We start from the raw sequence: 25,347 nt of genomic DNA on the forward strand, positions 1-25,347 counted from the left end.
GTGGCATTTTTCTAAATTCTTCTAATAAAAAATGTACTGTCAACTTTCAAAGATGTACCCCGCTACAACGAAAACAACACAGAATACGCCTGGAAATTAAGTGTGAAGACCTCAGGAGCAAACAGTAGAACAAGTGGCTCCATGTGCCTTTTACCAATAGAGCATGTGTTAAACGAAATGGAGGAACGCAAGGAAATGCACACAACCACAGACGGAAAAGTAACAATCAGGAACGCAAGGAAATGCACACAACCACAGACGGAAAAGTAACAATCAGGAACGCAAGGAAATGCACACAACCACAGACGGAAAAGTAACAATCAGGAACGCAAGGAAATGCACACAACCACAGACGGAAAAGTAACAATCAAGTCCTTAAAATACCGAAGAAACATTGAATTCCATGAGACAATTTAATTTGAAGACTGCAGCTTTCATTGCTAATTTTCAATAACAGCATAGTAAGTGAGAGAAGGCAGGTCTGCTGCTCTGTGTGTGGAACGGTGTGTGTAGATTAGTCAATGGGTCTCAACCTGCCTGGTGAAAGAATGACTGAGAAGGAAAGCACATCTGATATGGCTAAGGGTCAGTACTATGGATAACAAGTACTGGTACCATTTCCAAATTTCAGAATCTACATTTAATTGGTAAATCAATATTTTTCATAACACAAATAACTGCATTTACATTATATATTATTTAAACAAACAAAGATTGATGTGGACAATGACAAATGTATCTTACTTGAAGTGGCAGGCCTGGTTCAGAAGGCAGCTGTAATCTTCTGGGAGTTCGATCAGTTTATTTCTTTTTCTTGGATGTCTACATAATGTCAGTATAAAGAAAGAAAAATGTTCTTATTCTTTGTCTCATTCAAACTAGTATTACCTGTTAACAAAAACTGCAAAATGATCAATAGTATGATTATTTTTTTTTAATTTAACCACATTAGTTCCATACTAATGATTACAAATATATATTTATTCGGTTTTAAATAATATAAATATGTTTAACAGATTATTAATCTGTATACATATATATATATTTTTTTTATTTTTTTTTTTATTTTAATATTAATCATTTTCATTTTTTAGAAAAAGCCCAAAAATGCAAACTTTTGTTTTTTTTTTTTTTTTTAAATAACTTTTCCGGGTAAATCTTTACTCACTCACCTAATCACTAATCGCTCTTCTCTGAGGGCAGATGAAATTAGTGCATTTCCACACCACCTAGAAAGGGGTTGAAAAAAATATTCATAGATCCAAATTAGTTACACAGCACTTCAATTCAGTATACAAATCATCTTCATCTTTTCCCACTTCTGACGAGATTGATCAAAATTTAGAAAACATACTTTAAGAACCGGCAGTTTAGTACACACTTAACTGAATGAATACATTTTAGGACATTATAGTGTACACTTGCTGATGACAGGTCAGATATAAATTTTATCAAGGTAAAAAAGTATGGCACTGGAATACAAAACAATAAAAATAAACTCATACCTCGGAAGTAAAGTTGTAACAGTGTCTTTGTAGTCATGGAAGAGCTGAAACAGGTTTATAGGCAAAGCCAAATATGTACAAAGTGCCTCTAATTCTACATCAACGGCAGCTGAAACAGGAAAAAAAAAATCACCTCAGTAACACGGGTAATGTCATGGTATAAGAAAAGGAAACTACGAAACTAAACACTTGTTATATTAAGCATATTAGTTATTACAGCAATTTTTTTCCTTGGTTATTCTAAAGACAGCATGGCCACAAAATATAACGATTTAAAAAAGAGACAATTTCTGGAATTAGAACAGTACAGTTATTGCATGTGCCCTCTCACAAAAAAGTTTGAGATTTATTTGAGCTCTCTGACCAGCAATACGGGTGGCACGGTGACGCAGTGGTAGCGCTGCTGCCTCGCAGTTAGGAGATCCGGGTTCGTGGAGTTTGCATGTTCTCCCCATGTCTGCATGGGTTTCTTCCCACAGTCCAAAGACATGCAGGTTAGGTAGATTGGAGATTCTGAATTGGCCCTAGTGTGTGCTTGGTGTGTGGGGTTGGCACCCAGCCTGGGATTGGTTCCTGCCTTGTGCCCTGTGTTGGCTGGGATTGACTCCAGCAGACCCCCGTGACCCTGTGTTCGGATTCAGCGGGTTGGAAAATGGATGGATGGATGGATGGATGGATGGATGGACCAGCAATACAGCTTGTGGGGTGAGACACTGCCAAGCACACAAAATCCTCTTCAGTTATACTCTTACCCAACAATTTGACCTGACAAAACTGGCTTTAAAAAAACATTTATTCAATAATTTGGTCACAGCAAGTTAAAGGCCACACTTAGTTTTGTGTGCACTCCATAATGTCTCAAATGTCACCAGATGTGAGGGAGAAAACACAGATGAGCATGTCATGTACCAGCATCGCCAGATACTTTGAGTTGCAGATATAACTGACTTAACAGCAGACAAGATTTCAAAATTCCAGCAGGACAATTGACTGTGCAACTGTAACCACTCTCAAGTGACAACACCACACTTGGACCAACATGTCAGATTGGTCAATCGGATATGTTATTTCAGTTCTGCCTCCCATATTGCTGCTGAAACTGCCATCAGACAAAGCATAATGCATTAGTAACAGAAAAATGTGGGGACAGGCTCCATGCTGCAGGCCTTAAAGCAAAACAATCCATTAGAGGACCTCTAGAAACCATGCATGCCTGGCATAAGCAGTAGCATCAGGTCCTCTTAATGGGTAAATTATGCTTCAGCTTTTCCATGAAGACATGAGAACAGAGTATGGAAAAGGAGAAGAGAAAGGTACATTGATAGTTATGTCTTGGAAACTGAAAACCAGTGTTAATAGTGTGTGCTGGCATTCACCATTGAGGCTGGACAGATAGTTCCACTTCACTGAGAGGCACCTGAACTGAGTGTGTCACAAGCATGTAATTGTTCAGCCAATTATCATTCCCAGTGTAAGGCAACTTGAACTTACCCAACAGTAAGAAAATACCAGACCATGCAAACAGCTGCTGTGGTTACAAGTGTCCTAAAGAACACTAGAGTGTATTTGCTGCTTTGGCCCGAGTTCACTCATGACCTTAACCCACAGAGCATCTTTGGGTCACAACATCCAGAGATGTACCGATGGTAAATAACTGTTAGTCCCATCTGAAGAACTGGAAGAACATTGCACAACTGCCTATTCAAAAGCTCACTGATCTCTGCACCAGAGGAGTCAAGCAGTGGTAGCCACAACAGGTAGTTATACGAGATAATGAAGGACTGCAAGAAGAGTGCTCATTTACTCATTTTTGTTCTTTCCCCATTTTGTTTTGCTATTTTTCTCATGTGTTTACCACTGTTACTTCAACAATAAACGTTTACATTTTCAGTCGAAGAATGATTGTTGCTATTCTTTACATTAGTATAAATGATAAATGTATTGATGTACGAATTAATCTTCCAGATGTCGGTATAGGGGTTTTTTTTTTTTTTGCTCCACAAACACAATAGGCAATCAGCTACTAAGTACCCAATTCTCTTGCCGATTATCTAACAGAACAATCAGAGATCTATTTTAGCCATAAACATCATAATCAGTACACCTCTACTTAAATGACTGGCAAATGCTGTTAAAACAACCTACAGACCTTTATTTGACAGATCTTCAGGTGGAGGTACTCCAGTCAGGAAGTTGAAGAACAATGCAGCACAGCGAAGAAAAGACAGAATACCTCTTTTTACTCTGTGTGTTATACAGCAACCTGTTAAATCTCTGAGACTAAATAAACACAGCAAGAAAACAACCATTAGAACAGGTGAAATTTATTCTTTTAATAAAATTAAGATTTTCAGGTACTTTGATACTTGAACTGTCCCAAATTAACTAGATTTTTCAAAAAATCTACAACAAACATCATAAACCATAAGAGTAAATGTCATGCTTTTCAATGCAGAGGTGGTCCATTTTACTACATTACAAGTATGCATTTTACCTAGAGGTCAGTTCAGATTGACTTAGAGAGCTAAAACTAATTTAGGTATGGGCTGAATGCCTAATCCAAGGAAGACAGGATAAACATGCCACCTGTGCTTTAAGGTAAGATTTCCCCAAGGTAGCAATTTTCCCTGCCCCACTGATTGCTCTTACTTGTTTTGTTAGTTCCTGTATACCTTCCAGCAAGAGTGATTTGCAGTAAAGATTGCACCTTATAATATGAATGTCACTACAGAGCATACGCTGTTACTTCCAGTGTTTGCAGCTGCATGATCCCTGTTGTTTTGTCATTTAATCACACCTTGATCCATCCTAGGCCTCACATTTTTCGCATTGTTAACTACCAGTGGTCAGCCAAGACCTTGTGAGAAGGCCATCAAAAGCAGTTCTTTTACAGCTTGAGCTTACAAGAAGAACTTCTGTGCTTGTGCACACAGAGACTGCCTGTATGTACTGCAAAGCAGTGCACTTCTGGGTTATGTCAGCAGAGCTCTCTTTCTCTCTCAGCCCCCAACTTTTGGCACAGCCCTGCCATTACATTTGTCATTTCATCACTAGCTATTAACTGTTTGACTCAATTTGATTCTAACATGCACACTCCAGCATATTCTTCCTTACATGTTATGATGGGCACAAAATAGCACAGAATGTGGAGTCTAGTGGATTAGGTTGTGGTCCATCAGCTGACTGCTTGGACTGTGGGGGAATATTTGTTATTTACTGTTCACCTTATAGATAAGTATACATTGCTTGACCAAGTTGCCTAAATTAGCTGTAGCCTGACCACCTGCATATAGGCTTAAACTAAAAAAAAGCCAGGAAGTTTCTTCTTGTAGAATGTAAAAACACCAAACAATTTATCTTGATTCTGCTATTCATCCAACTGTTTTGCAGACTGTTTCTTGCCTTGACTTTATAACAAGATAGTGACCACAAATATGAAAATGTGCACCTTGACTGTTGGAGCTCGATTCCTGTATTTATAAAACCTAACATTTTTTCTTATTCACAGATATTTATTTCTTTGTGCCATGTCATTAATGTGCATTTTCTGGATTATTGCAACTACATCTTCAAGACGTAAGCAAACTCCTACTAGTGTAGAATGTTGATACCTGAGCCACAGAAAACCATACAATCCTCTGGGATGGTTAAGTGACACTCATGCAGTTATCACTGGGTGTAGTTTTTTAGTAGCCTTATGACCAGTGGACAAACACCATCCCTGAATCTTGTGGTGCAAGTGTGAATGGTCCTGAACCATTTTCCAAAATGAAGACAGAAAGTTGACTGTGCAGGATGAATGAGGTCTTAAAACTACTGTTTGCTTTCTAAGACAATGTGTGTTGTACAGAGTATGTCCTAAACTGAGTGTAGCTGCGTACCAGTAATATTCTGAGCAGAAATTCACCAGCTCTGCAGGGATCTTATTTTCTGAACACAGGAAATGGTGTGTTTTTCTTACTTTAGGGTATACATAATGGTGACTCAAAGAAATTTAAAGTTGCTGACTTGATCCACAGCCTGTCCTCCAACATAAATGGGAGTGTGGTCTGACTTCTGCTTCATTTCTAACTGATTTTAAACATGATATATAAAATAATGATTCTTTTAAATAAGGCTGTCACTCTATTCTCTGAAAAGTTTAAATACAACATTGAAACTCACCCTTCCGTGCACTGCATCAAGGCCAAGTATAGTTCACTTGCCAACTCTGAATCATTGCCCTCTTCGTCTGAATCCATGCCTGAATCATCTAGAAGAGTTAAGATATGTAAATGCATAATTTAATCCTATTGAAATTAGATTGTTAGTTAAAAAGAGGATTACAAAATTGAAATCAGGGGACTAGAGAATAATATAAAATATGTAACACTTTCTTATTATATTTCTAAAAAAAAAAGTTATTTAGCAAAATTCTAGGTATTGGTTTATTAGGGAAACAAGCCTCTGAAGTTATGAGCTGTTAAATACTTCTTTTCTTCAAGCTAGAATTAAATATATTTGTTCAGTAGCACTCAAACTTTACCATTTGATGAAAGCAGTATTTGTACTATATGTGCCATAGTGACTAGATGCAGGATGTAGAGGTGGTTAAAAGCTGAGCTGACAGGCGATGGCTGTAGGTTCACATTTTCCTGATACAGCGCTGGAGCTGCAAGAATTAACCCCACCTGTGAAGAGAATGGTTTCAGCCATCAGTTTTAACAGTAGTACTATAGTTGACCACATTAAATCAATAATTTTTAAAAGACTACTACACTACAGTAAGCTTCTTTAATATTTACTATTTTAGGGTACTTGTGATGTAACAAAATGTGCTTAGTTCAAACTTCTCCTGACTTTCAGGCAATAAAAAGAATACTGCCAAAAAAAAGAAACAGAAAGGTGTGTTTGATTAAGAGTAAGAATAATCATGTACTCCACACAAACACTCTGGTATCATCTTCCTCTGCTTGCTTTAAGTGTTAGACTTTCGGTTATATTGTATGGAAAAATTGTCATTTTTTTTGTGACACCGGGACTTTAGGTACCAAAGCTTTCTTCTTAAATCAATGCTGTTTCTCGGTCTTCCTAGATGGAGCTCAGTCACAGGTAGAGATGGTAAGCTTAGAAGATGGATCTGAGAGCTAGAGATCCCTCTAGCATATTAACAGGGCTGTAAGAAAGCTGTGCTATAAAGGTAATAGATCAACGTCCGCCCACACCCAAGGCAATAAGGTATTCTCCCCTGGATAAAAAGCTGAAATGTGACAGAGCTGTGATGGAGGGAGCAAGTGTTTACAAATCGGTTATAACTTCTCCAAGTCAGATATTTACCTGAATAGAGACAACCAATTATTGAATATACTTCAGAGAACAAAGTAATTCATCATTCAAAAAAAGGTTTTAAATCTGCCCAGAACTGGCTTTTCTACAAAACTGAATGACCATTCATGAAAATTGTGTAGTCAATGAAGGCCAACAAAAGGCCTTTGGCAACTGTAAAGAAGCAATAATTCACCATAACACACAAAGGGGAAACTGTGCATAAGTCAACATCACACACATACGTCATAAATCTAACTGGTAACGGTGTCAAGAATAAAGTTTCAAAAAAAAAAAAAAAAAAACCTTGCATCATATTCATATTTCAGATGTACAGTAGTTTGCACAAAGATATGCAAAGAGAGTCAGCAATTTAGTCTAGTAAGACAAATATTACATTTTTGGGCCACGATGTTATCAAAAAGCTTGGTGGTGGCAACATTATGCTCTAGGATATCTTGAGTGGTAGGGACTAGAAAAGACGTAAAGATGCCTCCATCAGTAGTTTTTTTTTTTTTATTTTATTTTATTTTTAAACATCCAAGTACAGAAAATATGAAAATGCAGCAATCTACACAATTCCTTAATGAACAAAAAAAACTTCAAAAACCAATATCAAAAGCCACTTGCATTGACTTAAAAAACAAAGTTTATGTCCTAGACCAGGGGTGTCAAACTCTGGGCCTGGTGGGTCGCAGTGGCTGCAGGTTTTCATTCTAACCCTTTTCGTAATCAGTGACCAGTTTTCACTGCTAATTAGCTTTTTTCCCTTCATTTTAATAGCCTTGTTTTCAAAGATTCAGTGCTCTGAATTGATTTGTTTCTTCATTAAATGGCAGCCAAACAGAAATGTGATGTGATGATTTCACTCCAGCCAATCTGTTAATGAGAAGCCAATTCTTGCTGTTAATTAAACCTGTTATTTAATTCCGTGGATTGTTGCTGCTCTCATTCTGCCATAGCACAGTTTTCCAAAACTGTTGATTTTTCTGTTTTTTCTAAGAACATTGTGAAAATGTTTTGGTGACCTGAGACATCAACCTTCCTGAGAGCACCTTCACCTGTCTTTATTTTCAGATATTGTGTGAAGGACACAGGTGAGCTGGTCATATGGCGGCTTGTTTTGTGTCTCATTATTGTTTGGCTGCTAATTAAGAAAAAAGAAACAACTAAGAGGATTGAGTCAAGTTAATGAAAATTAAGGCAAAAGAAGTTAATTAGCAGCAAAAACTGGTCACTAATTAAGAAGAGGGTTAGAATGAAAACCTGCAGCCACTGCGGCCCTCCGGGACTGGAGTTCAACACCCGTGTCCTAGACTTTCCCCAAGTAAAGACTTCAGAAAAACTCAATGTTTGGAATGACATACAAAATTTCTGTCCTGGTATCTCTAATCACTTTGATGGAGATTTTACCATGAAGAATAACCACAAATTTCATTGTTAAGATGTACAACACTGATAAAGCCTTAAACAAACACATGTACTGTAGCTGTAACTGCTAACAAAGGTGGTCCCATCAAGTATTAAAACCTTTTTTTGGGGAGTTGTCCCACTAAGTATTTTAATTTTAAAGGTTTTTAGGTTTTTTTCACTTGCCATTATACAGTACTTTGCGTTGATGACAACACATATGTTAAATATTTCATTCTGGTGGTGGATAATTTTTTATAGTAGTTTACAAAAACTGAAATGACAGGAATAAAAAGAATGTACAGAGAAGCAGGCAGTGTACATAATGAAATACATTTTGTATGAAAACTACAGATTCATAAATTATATGTAACATTTATGAGAGGGGAATTAAAGGACTCACCAACAGATGAAAGTGGTCAACATCCAGGATTGATGGTGTCCCTTCAATATTCATGCCTTGCACTAAAACTGTGAAAAGAGAACAAGCAGTTTAGCACAAGTCTAACGGGAGATTTTAATATATGTTAAAGACAGCTTCATAAAACTGCATAATGAATAAGATGGAAGGCTTCACAGCAAAAGCCTTTACCAGTTTAGAGACCCTTTTGGCACAGTGATGGGTATTTCAGATAAAATGGATATGTGTACCATGTAGTTGGACACATTTCCATTTAAAAAAAGACAGATAACTTGTTGATACCATATAAAATTAGTACAGCGTAGTAACTAATAAGGACATTTAGTCACTGCCTTGGATTTGTGCTTTACTTCAGGCTTCAGAAAGGATAAAAGTGCTTGAATACCTTGTGCAATAGATATACAGCAAACTGACAGCTCAGAAGAGCTATTTGTATAATTGCATTAACAAATATAGATATTTTATTCATCCAGATAAATTTATGCTTTAATGTAATTTTAATACTGCGGATTAACACTTTTTATTGTGTTTTAACTCTTTCAGGGCTGATGTCAACTTTTGTCAAAAGGAGGAGATGACGATGGTAATCAACTGTAAACTGCGCCAAAACAAACCGTTATGTTTTATTTGGACTCTTGTTGCTAGAAGGAAAGTTAGCATCATTAGTTTGACCAAGATTTTCTGCGCTCGCTTGAGTAGTAAGGTGCAAACATGAGGAAAGATGGCACTGACATAATGGCGAGAGATCAAAGCAAATGTATAAAGCAAAATACTCCATGGACAACGTTTTGCCTATTATCGCTGAACTGGACTATGACTTGCTGGACTCCGACTTTGATACAAGTGATCGAAAACAAATGTGAGGTTCCAGCTTGAGCTGACACACCTATGGCAAAGTTTGCCAGGGTGGACTGTCACTTAACAATGGTAAGAGGTAGAAACCAGATTGCAATGCACTGCGATCATGGCCGCTGCCCCAGCCACACAAAGACAGCCTGGCAGCAAGTCTGCCGCACATTCGTGGAAAATTGGCACCCTCGGCATGCAGCAACAGACATTTTATGTTGATTTCTGTGTGAAACCATTGCTTTTCAGAAAAATATTCAGCCCTCAAAGAGTTAAGATGGTCAGAATGACTGATAGTATTTGTTCTATTCTGACTAAGGAATTTTATTTTAGGATTATTTAAAAAAAAAAAAAAAAAATCTGCATCTCTGGCCCTTACAACAGAAGGACTAAATCCTTGTCTGTCAAGTGCGGTGGCTTGTTCATCTGACTGCTCAACAAAGCACTACATAAGCACAAAAAAAGTTCTGACTCTCTGAGCTCAGTTCAATCTCTTCCTCCCTCTAGTTAAGTATTTTCACCTCAACACCTGAAGGAACAGTAAAAACTGATCCAGATTTATTTTATTGTAACCAATCATTATATTATTTATATATTATTTAACGGGGATTTATTTCCTTATTTTGGGTACAGGGACATATTATGAACATTCCTAAAGGTTACACAAACACATATTAATAACCTGGCTATACCACTAGTTTACAAAGCTCATGCCATATATTTCAGTTAAGCTCATGCCATTTATTTCAGTTAAAGAGTATGATCATTTTAAATCAGGGAAAAAGACACTGCTCTTTAGGCCTGTGAAATAATTTGAATATTTGAGTTAATCTGACAAAGCATAATACCTGCTAATAGTCGAGAGAAGTGCTTCTGGATAACAGCTTGAGAAGACATAACCCTCTGAGCAAAAGAAAAGTGTACAAGTGCCTTAAGTCCAGCATGCTACAAACAATGGGAGAAAAAAAAAAAACACTTTTACAAATTCAGAAAAAATGCACGTCACAGCAATTAAGCAGATTTATCAATCAACTCTGTAAGCATAGAACTTGCAAGTTATCCAGTAAAGAAACTTGCTTATTGCTATTTTACAAGTGCTGGATAACATTTTAAAGCATACCATACCTTACATCATTTTTAAAACAGGACAACTGTAATGGGGAAACATCACTGCCACATATATTTCTTCAACTTAACATTTTACCAAACAAATTGCCGTATTCACTTTATACACTTCTATTTGTAATTGTAAATCTCTATTATTCATTCATTTATCATTGATCATTTTTGTCTTATAATGTCCAGCATACTAAGAGTGCACTTTCTTCTGCTCCCAATAATTTTCCAACAGCTACACCTGCGGTAAAATGAAAGTGTAAAAATGCACACTATTACTGAAGAAATAAAGGATTTTAGGCTCAATCCTCCAATTGTAATAAGTTATTAATTAGATTTCAACTCAGGGTAAAGTTATGAGAATGGGAAGCACTATACCCAACATTAATCCATGCTTTCAATAAAGAAAGTTCAATAAGTGCAAAGAAGCAATAGAAATAATACCTGTCTGTTCTGAAGTGAACCGAAAAGAGGCTTTTCTTCCTCATGTAGAACATTTTCTGTGAACAAGTATAAAAAAAAGCAATAGTAAATGGTGTTAGCGAAATTTCTATTAAGATTTATCCTTTCAGATTATGCTACACATATCCACAGCTCCATGGCAAGGGAAAATTAATATAAAATACCTAATTAAAAAGTTACATGACCCGAGTCTTTGCTATCTAATAAACTTGTGTATTATTTGCTTACAGAAGTATGTCTCTACGTAGAGATACAGTGAATATATACATCATCATCACCATTACCATCACTACCACTGAGTTAACAGCCATTATACAGATTCACATATGTTGGTTGTGTGTCTCCAAATCTTTTTCCTTAATTTTATGCATTCCTGGGTATCATTTGGGGGTTTGTGCCATTCTTCTCATGTCATCCACCATCACCTTTAATTATTTATTCTTCATCCTCCCTCTGTATCTCATTCCTTCGACTTTCATTTTGATGTACCTCTTCGTCCACTCATCCTCCCTTTTCACTTCACATGCCCAAATCACTATTGTCTGTTCCTCTTCAGCACAATGCCTACCTACCTTCCCTCAACTCTGTGTTCTGTGTCGTAAGGCAGCACAGACATCTCTCTTATCAAGCTGTTCCAAAACACATTGTTCTCTTTGTCATTTCTGCCAACCTGCACAGTACTTGAGTATATATTAATTAATTGTTTAGCAACAACCATCTAAGGAACTACAACATCCTCTTCACCTGCACCATTATCTGTCCATTTTACTGAAAGTACAGTAATACAAATGCCAGCAAAATTATCACTGCTTACCTGACCCCCCACAAAAAATTATAAAAAAATAAAAAATCATTGTACCCAACACTGTTCCCATTAGGAATGTGTGCACCTTTACCTTTTCAGCTTTTCTCTTGGTATGTAGCTCACACATTCAATCAAACAATCCTTCAGTTTACCACTTCAACTGTTTTGCCCAATTATCCCTTCATACTCCAATTCACAATCCTTACGCTCTAACCTTCACACATCTTACTAATTGTCTGTACTTATCTCTCCCTTGCCATACAACTGACCACCTCTCAGAGCATCAGGTCTTAGACTATTATAAACTGGGTTTCCCTACCTGTGTTTTGGTAAGGTTCCCCAACAGTCTGTCTGAACTAGTCAGGTGGCACCCATGAGGTACTAAGGGTGGCATTTCAAGCTTGATATTCTCATTTAAGTGTTTATTGACTTATAAATGTTTATGGTCAAAATGCACTGCTTGATGCCATCTTCCATTAGTCACGTTTTATGATTCGGAAGTGTTACCTTTATTCTAACCTAAGTCCACAGCAGTAGGAGATTAAAATATACATACATACAAACAAATATACAAATAAAACTAAACTACCAAAAAATATTTTAATCTAGATCATGGACGCTAGGAATTCACAGGGATCACATGCTAAAAAAAACAAAAAAAAACCAACAACAAAAAACATTACTTATAGATCTAATTTTACAGTGTTACAATTAGACAGTTATCTATCAGTCTATATATATATATATATATATATATATATATATATATATATATATAAAATAAAGTTAAGTAGCAAACAGTTTACCAATCGCCTGGATGGTAAACGCACAGGTATTCCAGGACATCACTGGAACACGTGGATCCAGGTCATTGGGCACGACATTCAATCCAATCCTGTAAGCAGCCGTTGAACAGACTCCAAGCATCTCCTTTATGCTCTCTGAATACTGGATACTAAGAAACAGAGAATTAAAAACATCAGGAGACAGGCATTTTTATGCTAGGCTAGATAGGCCACTAAATACCAATTTCATTAGCTCTAAAAAAGCAAACAAAATGTATTAAAAATCTATTAGAAATATAACAGCAGAATAACAGCAGATATGGAGATAACTGGAAATTCAAATTGTAATAATGTCAACATAAGGTGAGTAATCACAAATAAAGTTTGTAATACAGTTTTATGCTCACACATACAGTACTTAGAAGGAAAGTATGGCTTTTGACACTTGCATAAAACTTTTCTGGTGTCATTGAGACAAATACTGATTATGATTGAAGTGGTTGTTATGTAAAAGTAATATATGGAGTGTACAAACTTAAATCTTGTGAATACTTCCTAAACAAATTAATGAAAAAAGCAATTGGTTTTGAAGGGCTGGTCAAAGGTCATCTGGACCACAGTTAATTTCCATTGCTGCATCAATTCTCAGTTTTCTAGAATCCATATGAATTTTGAATGAACAAGATTTTTCTACAAACCTGTCTAGATTTTTTTTTTTTTTATAATGACAGAAGGAGCTTACTCACACCATGCACGGAGTAACAATCATCCTTCTCTTACAGGTTCCATAACAAACCACAAGCAGTACAAACAAAACACTTTCATGTGTTCAATGAAATGGAGTAGAAAATATGCCACTCTGTTACAAGAGATTTTTAGAACAAAACAACAACAGAACAAAGTAATGCTCTACAACAGAAGCATACCTAAGTGTACTATAAGATTCAAAGGACACATGACCTCCACTTGGCAGGAAGTATAACTTGTGAGGTTTCTCTAAAGTTAGTAAGAAAAAAAATGCATTATTTGTTTTACTAATCTGCTTTTGACAAGCGGAAGAGTTTTCACTTAATGTCAGCAGCTGTCATAGTGACTTTTTTATCTCTGGGTTAAAGTGTGTTTTTCACAACACCACCACATCGGCATCTTTTTAGATTATAAGGATACAATCAATAAACAAAGGCAGCCATTATCTGTGTCTCTAACATTAGGCACAATAACATCCCAGTTCATCACAAGCCATATGCAAATGTACACTCATACTCACTAACCCTAAGAAAGATTTAGAATGGGGATGTGCAAGAAAAAATATTGCACATGACTGTGAAGCCAGAATGCTGGATTTCTGAAGCATCGCAAAGTGGTACCGTGGGAAGCAAAGAATTCATCATGACCCAGATAACGTGCATGAAAAGGATGGAGAATTTGCCCTTAAAGAGCACCATAGTGAAATAGACCATTATAGTACAAAAGCCTTCCTTGGAGATGCAGTCTTCAAACCTGGGCCTTTAAGAGCAGACCAGGGATCAGGTGAGCATGTGCTCCCGACTGCCACCTGTAGCTTAAAAATAGCTCAGAAACACTGATTTAGATGTGTGTGTCTGTATGACTAGCTCTGTGCTCAGGGCTGTCCATTACCTGCTCTGTGCCAATGGCTGCCAGGAAAGGCATTGTCACCCACCCCTATAACCCAGCACTGCAAGAAGCTGGTATGGAAATGTATGTTTGGACTTGGATCATTCCAGGCTTGAAATGCAAGAAAAAAGTAACAAGAAAAATAAAGAAATAAATAAAAAAACTAATTGAGCTTCTATGGGGCAACTGCAACAGAATGCATGGAAAAAAAAAAAAACAATCTACTGTACAAAATGCAAGGTCTGTTTGTGTCTAGAGGTAAACAGAAATTGTTTCAAGGACTGGCATGATAAATCATTTTGAATGTAAAGGTTTGGTTGAGTACATAATTATATGTACAGGGTTACAAATTGCTTACTTGTTGCTTCAGGCTGATATCAAGTGTGTGTGTTTATGTATATATTTTTTTTCCTAAATAATAATATATATATAATGCAATATTTCTTTTGAGATGTTGTTTCTGTGCAAGAGACTAAATGGTTCTAAACAAGGACAAAATGTTTCCAAAGGAAAAATAAAAACCTTCTGCCAAACTGGATAACTTTGTAATTCTATGGGATATGACATTTACACTTGGCACAATGATAGCAGACAGACTGGGGCACAGAAGAAACTTGTTTCTAGGGTTGTGCCTCATAACATGTCTTGGTTATGTACTGTAAAATTCAGTTTTTTGAAGAGAAATCCCTAATTCACTATTTTGTGTGCTTTATTTAGATGACAGAGGTGTAAACAAAAGTTTTTAATCATATAATTACTTTGTTTTAAAAATGTAAAGTATTGCAGTTGCTACTCTTCAGCCATTGCAACTCCTTTATTACTTAAGCAGAACAGCATAAAGGGTTAGTGACCACTTAATAAAAGTGGTTCATTTAGCTTAAAGCAGGTTATTTGAAAACACAATGTGATGAAAGAAGATACTGTAGGCAACACAGAGCAAAAGAGTAAAAAAACAAACAATTAAAAGGGAGTGCTTTGTGTTTATCAGGAAGTGGAAAATTACTGAAAAATCATCGACTGTGCTTAGTAGTGAAAAAAACATCTATGACAGCAAGCTCAGTAGGGCACCAGGGTTTGATTTTGTTTGTTTTCTTTCGTTTCCTCAATAATCATTCCCTGCTGTATATTATTAAATACAACTATACAATTATTATAATCGTTGTTGATTAGTAATTACTGAGTGATCATTTTAGTAGTTTCTGATAAAAATTTGATAGGGGGTAACTATTTTTAAATCTAAACAAATCAGTTAAGTTTAATGTAACCATTACATTGGAGCATTAAACAAACTGAACAAAATTCGAGTCCCAAAATATGGTAATAAAATTAATTTAGTAAAATTAATTTGGTGGTTGGGATGTGCAAGGATGTTTTACTGTTTTATTTGCATACAGTGCACAGCATAACACTACAAAGGTTACTTCTCATGTTGTCATAGTATGATTGTTAATTACAATCAATTTACTTAATACAATGTCTGGACTATGGACAGTTTAACAAACATAATTAGGTATATGAAAATTTACTAAAAACCTATTAAAATATCCTTTAGAATAAATAATACTTACAGTGGCTGGACTCCAAAACTCAGGATAGATCTATAATCACCAGAATTGTTTGCACTGAATAAACATTCTGTTGGTTCAACACCATCATCTGTCACAAAAAATAAGAAAATAGAAAAAATGCTTGTAAATATAAATTTAAGATGCTATCTCAATAAACATACTGTACAGTTAACAGTATACTAAAATGAATGTAATGGTGCATACAAATACATACTGTATAAACAGAAACAAAAATAAATGTTTAAACCAAAGCAAATATACCTTGTCTGATCAGAAAGATAAAATAAATGTAAGCACACAACCATGATACATATTATCAACTTGAATATGGGGGTGGGGGGAACTACAGTGAAGCGTTACTTGCATAATCTATAGTACTCCGCTTCCTCCTACAGTCTGAGCAAGAGAAAATCATCCAGGTTTCTAGCTGTTGATCAAAGCCATGTATAAATACACGTGTAACTTTTTCCAGATTTAAAAGACAGGGTACTGGCTACTGAAGAGGATCTGTTTTCTTCATTCTGATCTATTCAACATTAAATTTAAAAAATCCTGTTGTGTTCAAGTGTTTAATCTTCCTTTTCAAAGGCTTATTTTTTGCTGAAATCTAAATTAAATAACATAATGCATATTACTGATTGTAATCACAGAGCCAGAACCCTTCTGTTTGCAAGTAATCAAAATCAAAGCTTGTAATTCTTTTGTTATAGTTGAATCCAAACATTGTGCATTCTTACTTTGATCTTCAGCTGTTCTGGCTAAGAAACCAAAAACATGTTAAAATGCAGTTTATTTTTCACAGTTTCAAAAAATCTGTTGTTTGCGGTTTATTTACAATTTTCTTGTTCTTGTGCTTCATAACTTGAGCATAACCACCTACTAATCTCTCTCTATATAAAATCCAACATTTGTCTGCTTTTTAAGAGAGAACTACTTAATGGATTTAGATCAGGTTTTTTCTAGAATTTGCTTGAACATTCCGGTTGATTTTGTGACTCTCTCATCGCGCTAAGTATCATAGTTCACTTGAGGTACCAATTTATTTGCACAAATCCGAGAGACACAAAGCGGGCTGAGGGGAGGAGTGTGGGGCCCTCCTCACTCATGTGCCAGCCTCAGGGAGTACCTTTCCTCCGCTTATCAAGCGAATGAGAGAACTACTTAACGGATTTAGATGAAGTTTTTTTTCTATAATCTGCTTGAACATTCCTGTTGATTTTGCAACTTCTCTCATCATGCTAAGAATCACAGTTTGATTGCAGGAGCGATAAATTCACGCTAATCCAAGACAGCGGCAGAGGGCCGAGGGGAGGGGATGAGTGTGACGTCAGGAGCGGAGAGCCGAGCCCTCCTTATTGTTCACTAATACGAGGGCACAGCAATGGGGCATGGCCAGTATATTATTTATATATTTATATTTATATATTTATACACACATATATATACACACACACATTATATATATATATATATATATACACACACACACACGTATTCTTGTATTCTCCTGTGAAGTACTGTCCACAAGCTATAAACATTGGTACAGCTGGGCTAGGAGGTATCCCCCAACCCCCCCCATAACCACCCCAAAAAGCATGTTTTCTTGTAGTGTTTTATCAGCCTATGAAAAAGGAAAGTTGGAAAATAATGTGCTGTTTAATGAATCATGTTATTGATTTAAATAAACCTTGGCCTTTGGGATGTCTTTGAAGTATTGTTTCTTCTGACCTCAGTTCATCTGGGAGTAGAAGGCTTTTCTGAGAATAAAGTAGCAGACACAGCGGTCGATCCAGAAGACTAGATTGTATAGCACAGAGACCCTTAGGTTTGGCCATCGAGGATCATAAGCTGTATGTTTTTGTTCAAACCAAATTGATAAATTAGAAGCAAATTTTTGCTGCTGAAGCCAATTACTCAAGAAACATGTTTGTTTCAATTTAATTAACCTTGCCTTCCAACATTGCCATAATTGCCTTTTTTAGTCATAAACATGTGTCCTCTGTTTTTACTCAATTATTGTCTTCTTAACCAGTTGTCAATTAACATGGAGATGAAAGTGACATCATCTCACTGCTCACCATCTAACTTAGTTTCACCTACATCTGTGTTTGCATTCATCATGAAGTATATGGAAAAAAGTATTTGAGAAATAATGGAAAAGAAAACGTGACTTACTACTAACTAATCTGCACCAGGCCACAAGTCACTTGGATGATATGTTTGGAAAAGAAATATCTTCAGATGATCAGATGGTACAGCTTTATATTGAAAACAGCTTTTATGTATTGTTAGCAATGGTTTAAGACTAGGCTGCAGTGAATGATTTCAATGAATGAAGAAAAAAAAATATTTCAGCATTGAAAAGGTTGTTGTGGGTACATCATACTGTGAAGTAGTATCTCTAATTTTCTTGTTGACAAATAATACAATATGCGCAACATACATTATCTATACAGAAATATTCATTACAATAATCAAATCAATATCATTCTTTAGATTTGTTCAAAAATATTATTTTCACCCTAAATCACTACTGACTAGCACTCAGACCAGGGTTAGCTCCCATTTTATAGTTGTTAATCAGGGCTAGAAAGATTCCCTGTTGAACCCTATTAAAAACAGCCTATAATATCTTATATATTAAAGAAAGACAGATTATGAGACCTGTAGCAAAATACAGGTGCCGGTCATAAAATTAGAATATCATGACAAAGTTGATTTATTTCAGTAATTCCATTCAAAAAGTGAAACTTGTATATTAGATTCATTCATTACACACAGACTGATGTATTTCTAATGTTTATTTCTTTTAATTTTGATGATTATAACCGACAACTAATTAAATTTCCAAATTCAGTATCTCGGAAAATTAGAATATCAATTAAGACCAATGCAAAAAAAGGATTTTTAAAAATGTTGGCCAACTGAAAGGCATGAACATGAAAAGTATGAGCATGTACAGCACTCAATATTTAGTTGGGCATCCTTTGGCCTGGATTACTGCAGCAATGCGGCATGGCATGGAGTTGATCAGTCTGTGGCACTGCTCAGGTGTTATGAGAGCCCATGTTGCTCTGATAGTGGCCTTCAGCTCTTCTGAATTGTTGGGTCTGGTGTATTGCATCTTCCTCTTCACAATACCTCATAGATTTTCTATGGGGTTAAGGTCAGGCGAGTTTGCTGGCCAATCAAGAACAGGGATACCATGGTCCTTAAACCAGGTATTGGTAGCTTTGGCACTGTGTGCAGATGCCAGGTCCTGCTGGAAAATGAAATCTGCATCTCCAGATGGCTGCGTTGACCTTAGACCTCAGAAAACACAATGGACCAACACCAGCAGATGACAAGGCACCCCAAACCATCAATGACAGTGGAAACTTTACACTGGACCTCAAGCAATGTGGATTCTGTGCCTCTCCTCTCTTCCTCCAGACTCTGGGACCTTGATTTCCAAAGGAAATGCAAAATTTACTTTCATCAGAGAACATAACTTTGGACCACACAGCAGCAGGCCAGTCCTTTTTGTCTTTAGCCCAGGCGAGACACTTCTGACGCTTTCTCTTGCTCAAGAGTGGCTTGACACAAGGAATGCGACAGCTGAAACCCATGTCTTGCATACGTCTGTGCGTGGTGGTTCTTGAAGCACTGACTCCAGCTTCAGTCCACTCTTTGTGAATCTCCCCCACAGTTTTCAATGGGTTTTGTTTCACAATCCTCTCCAGGGTACAAGCGGTTATCCCTATTGCTTATACATTTTTTTCTAACACATCTTGTCCTTTCCTTCACCTCTCTGTTAATGTGCTTGGACACAGAGCTCTGTGAACAGCCAGCCTCTTTAGCAATGACCTTTTGTGTCTTGCCCTCCTTGTGCAAGGTGTTAATGGTCGTCTTTTGGACAACTGTCAAGTCAGCAGTCTTCCCCGTGATTGTGTAGCCTACAGAACTAGACTGAGAGACCATTTAAAGGCTTTTGCAGGTTTTTTGAGTTAATTAGCTGATTAGAGTGTGGCACCAGGTGTCTTCAATATTGAACCTTTTCACAATATTCTAATTTTCTGAGATACTGAATTTGGGACTTTCATTAGTTGTCAGTTATAATCATCAAAATTAAAAGAAATAAAAATTTGAAATACATCAGTCTGTGTGTAATGAATGAATCTAATATACAAGTTTCACTTTTTGAATGGAATTACTGAAATAAATCAACTTTGTCATGATATTCTAATTTTATGACCAGCACCTGTATGTAATACATCATTTGCAATAATGCCCATTTCTGAATTTTGTGACTACCTCAACGATGTTTTTAGCTTACCTCCTTTTATTCAAAAAATTCTGAATTTATTTAGATGGACATGGATGCACATACAAGTATCGCCACTGATAAGCCTTACAAAAACTATAGTGTTCACTAACGCAAGGTTTCCTGAAGAAACACAATCAACCAAGTTATTACGTGTACAATGACAAGGATTATCTATACTTCTATAACATCGAAGGAGAATTTTAAATATATTAAATAACTAGTATACTTTCCCAATTCTTCTGCAATTTACTACAGTTGAAAATATTAGCAATGTAAAATCAAAAATACAGAATTACTCATTGGTGCAAAAGAGGCTTTATTAAAAACAACTGTCTATACTGGGACTTTACACAGTAATATGGAAACAAAAAACTTGAAACAATCAGAATATTGAAGAAGGATATGTTTCTCAAGAAACGCGCAAGGCAGCATTGTAATGACACTGTGAAGTAACCTTTCGAGATAACTAACCTTGAACTTGTCCTGTTGCCTGCAAGCCTTTTATTCTAGCCAAGACCATATCCAACCACCTTGAAATGGACAGCATCTGGCCAACTAACTCTGCATTCTCACTGTAAGATAAGCATTAATTTAAATTAAAATGTTTTACTTTATTTAGCAGAATGTGCAGAACCTTTTGTAACAAGGTATTTTCCAAAAATAAATTATGACACAGTTTTGAATGAACCCTGGAAATAGCAAAACAAAATGAATACAGTGTTACAATACATAAGACACCTAAGGAGACAGATGGAAGCAAGATGCACTATGAGAAGAAGTCAACTCAGTGGAGGCAGTGTGATACGCTGGGGAATGTTCTGTTGAGAAACCCTATACAGTATTAGGTTGGTGGTTTTAGAGCTAGTTTATACTTCAGGCTCAGAACGCATCATGGCTGCCACACATTCTCAGCGTTCATTTACGTGTCCTCTGAGCATGCCTCAGAAATTAACGGGGTGCGTGAGCAAAATCGGGGGGAGCAGTGTGTTCAAGTTGGAACGTGACGTCAGAGTGTTTACTATCAACATGTGACAGACAGCAAGCCACTTTGCAGATCCTACAGGATCAATATGCGTGCTTCAATGTTTAATGAATGCTTCTGTGGTGAAGCAAAATGCTGACAGACAAATGCATTTGTGGTGCTTTTATATTTAAGGGTCGCACATACCCCATCATAGCGATGCGATACATTTTAAAGGTCTCTCTTTTTTTTTTTTTTGGACCTTCACAACAGCAACAAATTGTATGGCAGCATAATTTAACCACAGAGAGAAAAAAATTAGGGACAAAGTGAAAAGATCTATTTTGTGATTAAATCTCATAGTTTACTTTATTCATTAAAGTAGACCGTCATAAACATCATTTTAAAATCGACCCAGTTGTTAATCACTATGTTCTTCTGGAGCTTCCCCCTGAACTGGCGGCGGCAGCAGCAGCAAGCAGCAATTGCCACAAAGAACACATTAAATTTATGGTGTTCTAGCTCTCTGCACATTTAAAATCCTTAGATTTACACTTGATATCACTTTTCTGATGAAATGCATTTAAATATGTATATTACATTTTACATAAAAGTTGTTAACATTTAAATAATGAATAATGTTAATAATTACACATGTCGGTGGCAAAGTGGTAGCGTCTTTGGTGTTCCCTGCCTGGAGTTTGCTCATTTTCCTGGTGGGTTTTCACAGCGAGTTCTGATTTCCTTCCAAGGACATGCAGGTTTGGGATTTGGTGATGTTAAAATGAAGCTAGTGTATGTGTATGCTTGTATTCCCCTTGCGATTAGCTGATGCAGGGATCGTTTCTGACTCGCTTCCGATGCATGCTGGAATGGGCGCAACCCTGGATTGATGGATGTACAGTAATCCCTCCTCGATCGCGGGGGTTGCGTTCCAGAACCCCCCGCGATAGACGAAAATCCGCGAAGTAAAAACCATATGTTTGTGTAGTTATTTTTATATATTTTAAGCCCTTATAAACTCTCCCACACTGTTAACATTATTAGAGCCCTCTAGACATGAAATAACACCCTTTAGTCAAAAGTTTTAACTGTCCTCCATGACAAGACAGAGATGACAGTTCTTTCTCACAATTAAAAGAATGCAAATAGATCATCTTCTCTTCAGGAGCAGAGAATTTCAGAGGGAGAGCGCTCGCAAAGAAAAGCAAACAATCAAAAAATCAATACGTGTGCTTTTAAGTTTGCCGGCATTTTTTAGAGGAGCGTCAGTATCTTCTAAGCAAACAGCCCCTCTGCTCACATCTGCTCCATCAGGCGCAGAGAACGTCAGAGAGAGAGAGCGAGATTAAAGCAACAATCAAAAAATCAATACGTGTGCTTTTAAATATGCTGAGCACCGCAATAAAGCGGCATTTTTTTAGAGGAGCGTCAGTATCTTTTAAGCAAACAGCTCCTCCGTCAGGCGCAGAGAATGTCAAAGAGGGTGAGAGAGAGGCAGAGACAAGCAAACAATCAAGCTCCCGAGGGATGCATATCTTATAGCATTGAGGAGTTTTAGTTAATATGTAATACATGCTCTGATTGGGTAGCTTCTAAGCCATCCGCCAATAGCGTCCCTTGTATGAAATCAACAGGGCAAACAAACTGAGGAAGCGTGTAGCATAAATTAAAAGACCCACTGTCTGCAGAAATCCGCGAACCAGCGAAAAATCTGTGATATATATTTAGAAGTGCTTACATTTAAAATCCGCGATAGAGTGAAACCGCGAAAGTCAAAGCACGATATAGCGAGGGATTACTGTAATCATTAAACATTCAACCTTTTTAAAGATATAGTGGCAAGGTGTCCTCGGAATTTATTGGATGTTTCAGGCAATTCAAAACACAGGGAAGATGAAAATTTTCTCACCGTAATGATATCTCGCACTGCCACCTTGTGGAATCTTCCAGATTTACGTAAAGTACGTGCGCAAGTATAAACAGTACACCGCTTGCGTAGCAGAAGTGTCTGCAGGAGCACATGTCACGTGAAGTATAAACCTGGCCTTAATGTTGTGGCCAATCAGGATATTATATACATATTATATACCTAAATACACACACAAAGTACATATATACATACACACAAGAATACTGCAGTGAAGTACCTACTAGTTAAACTTGCACGGCTCCATAGGAATAAGAGGAATAACTGTATTGCAAAGTGACTTGCAAAGTGGACACAAGTACTCTCCATTTTTTAGATCAAAGATCAGTTCAGCATGGAGACGGCTTCTGGTTGTAGTCTGTTCAGCTTCAAAATACCTTGAGGAAAGAAAGTAAACCACTTGTTGGTAATCAAACTATTTCTATTATTCTACAGAATAGAATGGATACATTATCAGTACTTTAAAAAAAAAACATACTCCTAGGCAATATTGTCTTATTATAAACAGAAATGTAATTTATTACCACATAGTCTTTGCTTTGTACTAAAAATGTAGTCCTGTTCAGTATATTAACTTCACTTTCAGTTTTAATCCCTACCTAAACAACCTCAGACATACAACAGTAAGTAAATCCAGTGATTAGTGTTTTATATAATTTTGGCAAGACCGCTGTAAGGACACTGAAAAGCTGATAAATATCTAACTACTATTACTTACTTTTGCCAACAATAAGCGTGCATCACATGGCCACAGCTTCCTGTGTGTGTACCACAGGATAGATCAGGGTGCATAAACAAAGGATCATAGGAGTCTAGTTGGAAAAAATATAGCACAATTAATAAAACTTGCTTGTTATAAAATAATCTTGCTATACTGTATATATCATTGACTTTCAAAAGGAATGACACATCCATATCCAAAAACTCTTTCTATTACATTCTCACCTAGAACTAGGCTTTAACTTGGAAAAATTGGGCAGAAGAAATGAACCAACTCAGGGCAAGACATCAGCTCACCAAAGAGGACAACCTTATATACACCCAGACACACACTCCCACACAAGCATATCAGGCCAATTTACAGCCATCAATTAATCAATCATGCAAGTCTCAAGGATGTGGGAAAATCATAATTTTCACAAAACATGAACAGAGACTGAACTAGATAGATAGATATTGTGCAAATACATTATTACCTGTGTTTAAAGGGATTCTGCCCCTGCACTGTGTCAGCACTGCAGATCTCTGAACACATGCAGTCAAAACCATAGCTGATCCTTCTGCTCGGACCTCCTGCTCTTCCTGACACAAGATGCATGTGAGGACTTCCCTTTCTACTATCCCAGTACCCCGTTTAGGACCTAAGGCTACTCGAGAATCACCCAGGACAGTTGGAGAGCTGCAAGAGAGATTTTAACAAAGTAACAAATGCCGGTGCAAATTTCATGCATTCTTTCACTACCTGAACCTGTTCCCCCACCCGAATTATAAGTATATAGACAATTCCATTCAGGCATCTTCAGATGGTGTTGCTTACACATAAAAGGTACAGATGTTTAATCCTTAACCACATAGAAGACTGAGTTCTGTTTTATTTTTTTTCTCAGAACTATATATATATATATATATATATATATATATATATATATATATATATATATATATATATATATATATATATATATATATATATATATATATATATGTATATGTATGCATACATACACACACAGTATATACCTACTTCTATTATATTTTTAATTCAAGTTAAATACTGAGTTTGGGCTGATGGCAGTTAGTAGTTGTGCAGTATACTTATTCCATACAGTAACAGCATGTACTTCAAACAGATCATCCACATGAAGCGAACCATGTTTGGGCCCAGCCTGTACATGGATTGAAGATCATCTAGTAAAAGCTTGGGGTGCTGCTGTAAGAGATGTTGGTGAGGCCTGCAAGGGGTGCTTAGCTCGTGGTCTGAATGTAGATCCCAATGTCCCATTGCAGTGACAGGGACAATGTGCTGTAATAATAGCGCTGTCATTCAAATGAGATGTAAAACCGAGGTTCTTGCTGTCTGTGGTCATAAAAGATAACTGGGCATCCTTTGTAAAGAGTAGGGAGTAATCCGATATGCAGGCTAAATTGCCCACTGTGGCCTAGTTATTGTGGCTATAATAAATTTAATTCAATTAAAATGCATAGATTCATTAAAGTGAAATTTCTAACCAGCTTAACTATGGAAAGAAAATGACATCATATAAAACTTGATTAAAGTATGTAGGATAAAGGT

At 36.6% G+C, this 25,347-nt stretch overlaps 1 protein-coding gene across 2 annotated transcripts in view; it reads right to left on the reverse strand.

The window, feature by feature from the left end:
- Positions 1-25,347, reverse strand: part of ubr1 (ubiquitin protein ligase E3 component n-recognin 1) — a 110,670-nt gene that overhangs the window by 6,348 nt on the left and 78,975 nt on the right. Inside the window, exons 30-44 of one of the 2 annotated variants that reach the window (XM_039741291.1) lie at positions 24,251-24,453; positions 23,773-23,866; positions 23,279-23,431; positions 20,635-20,735; positions 15,858-15,945; positions 12,676-12,824; positions 11,047-11,102; positions 10,335-10,431; positions 8,623-8,690; positions 6,031-6,175; positions 5,670-5,757; positions 3,655-3,785; positions 1,506-1,614; positions 1,173-1,229; positions 745-822 (exon numbers count right to left, since the gene is read on the reverse strand). In XM_039741291.1, coding sequence (XP_039597225.1) covers positions 745-822; positions 1,173-1,229; positions 1,506-1,614; positions 3,655-3,785; positions 5,670-5,757; positions 6,031-6,175; positions 8,623-8,690; positions 10,335-10,431; positions 11,047-11,102; positions 12,676-12,824; positions 15,858-15,945; positions 20,635-20,735; positions 23,279-23,431; positions 23,773-23,866; positions 24,251-24,453 — 1,617 coding nt within the window. Of the gene's footprint in view, positions 1-744; positions 823-1,172; positions 1,230-1,505; positions 1,615-3,654; positions 3,786-5,669; positions 5,758-6,030; positions 6,176-8,622; positions 8,691-10,334; positions 10,432-10,466; positions 10,844-11,046; positions 11,103-12,675; positions 12,825-15,857; positions 15,946-20,634; positions 20,736-23,278; positions 23,432-23,772; positions 23,867-24,250; positions 24,454-25,347 lie in introns of those variants that run through there. The other variant, XM_039741292.1, reaches the window with a different exon arrangement.

The sequence above is a fragment of the Polypterus senegalus genome, chromosome 18 (genome assembly GCF_016835505.1).
Source record: "Polypterus senegalus isolate Bchr_013 chromosome 18, ASM1683550v1, whole genome shotgun sequence".
NCBI lineage: Eukaryota > Metazoa > Chordata > Cladistia > Polypteriformes > Polypteridae > Polypterus > Polypterus senegalus.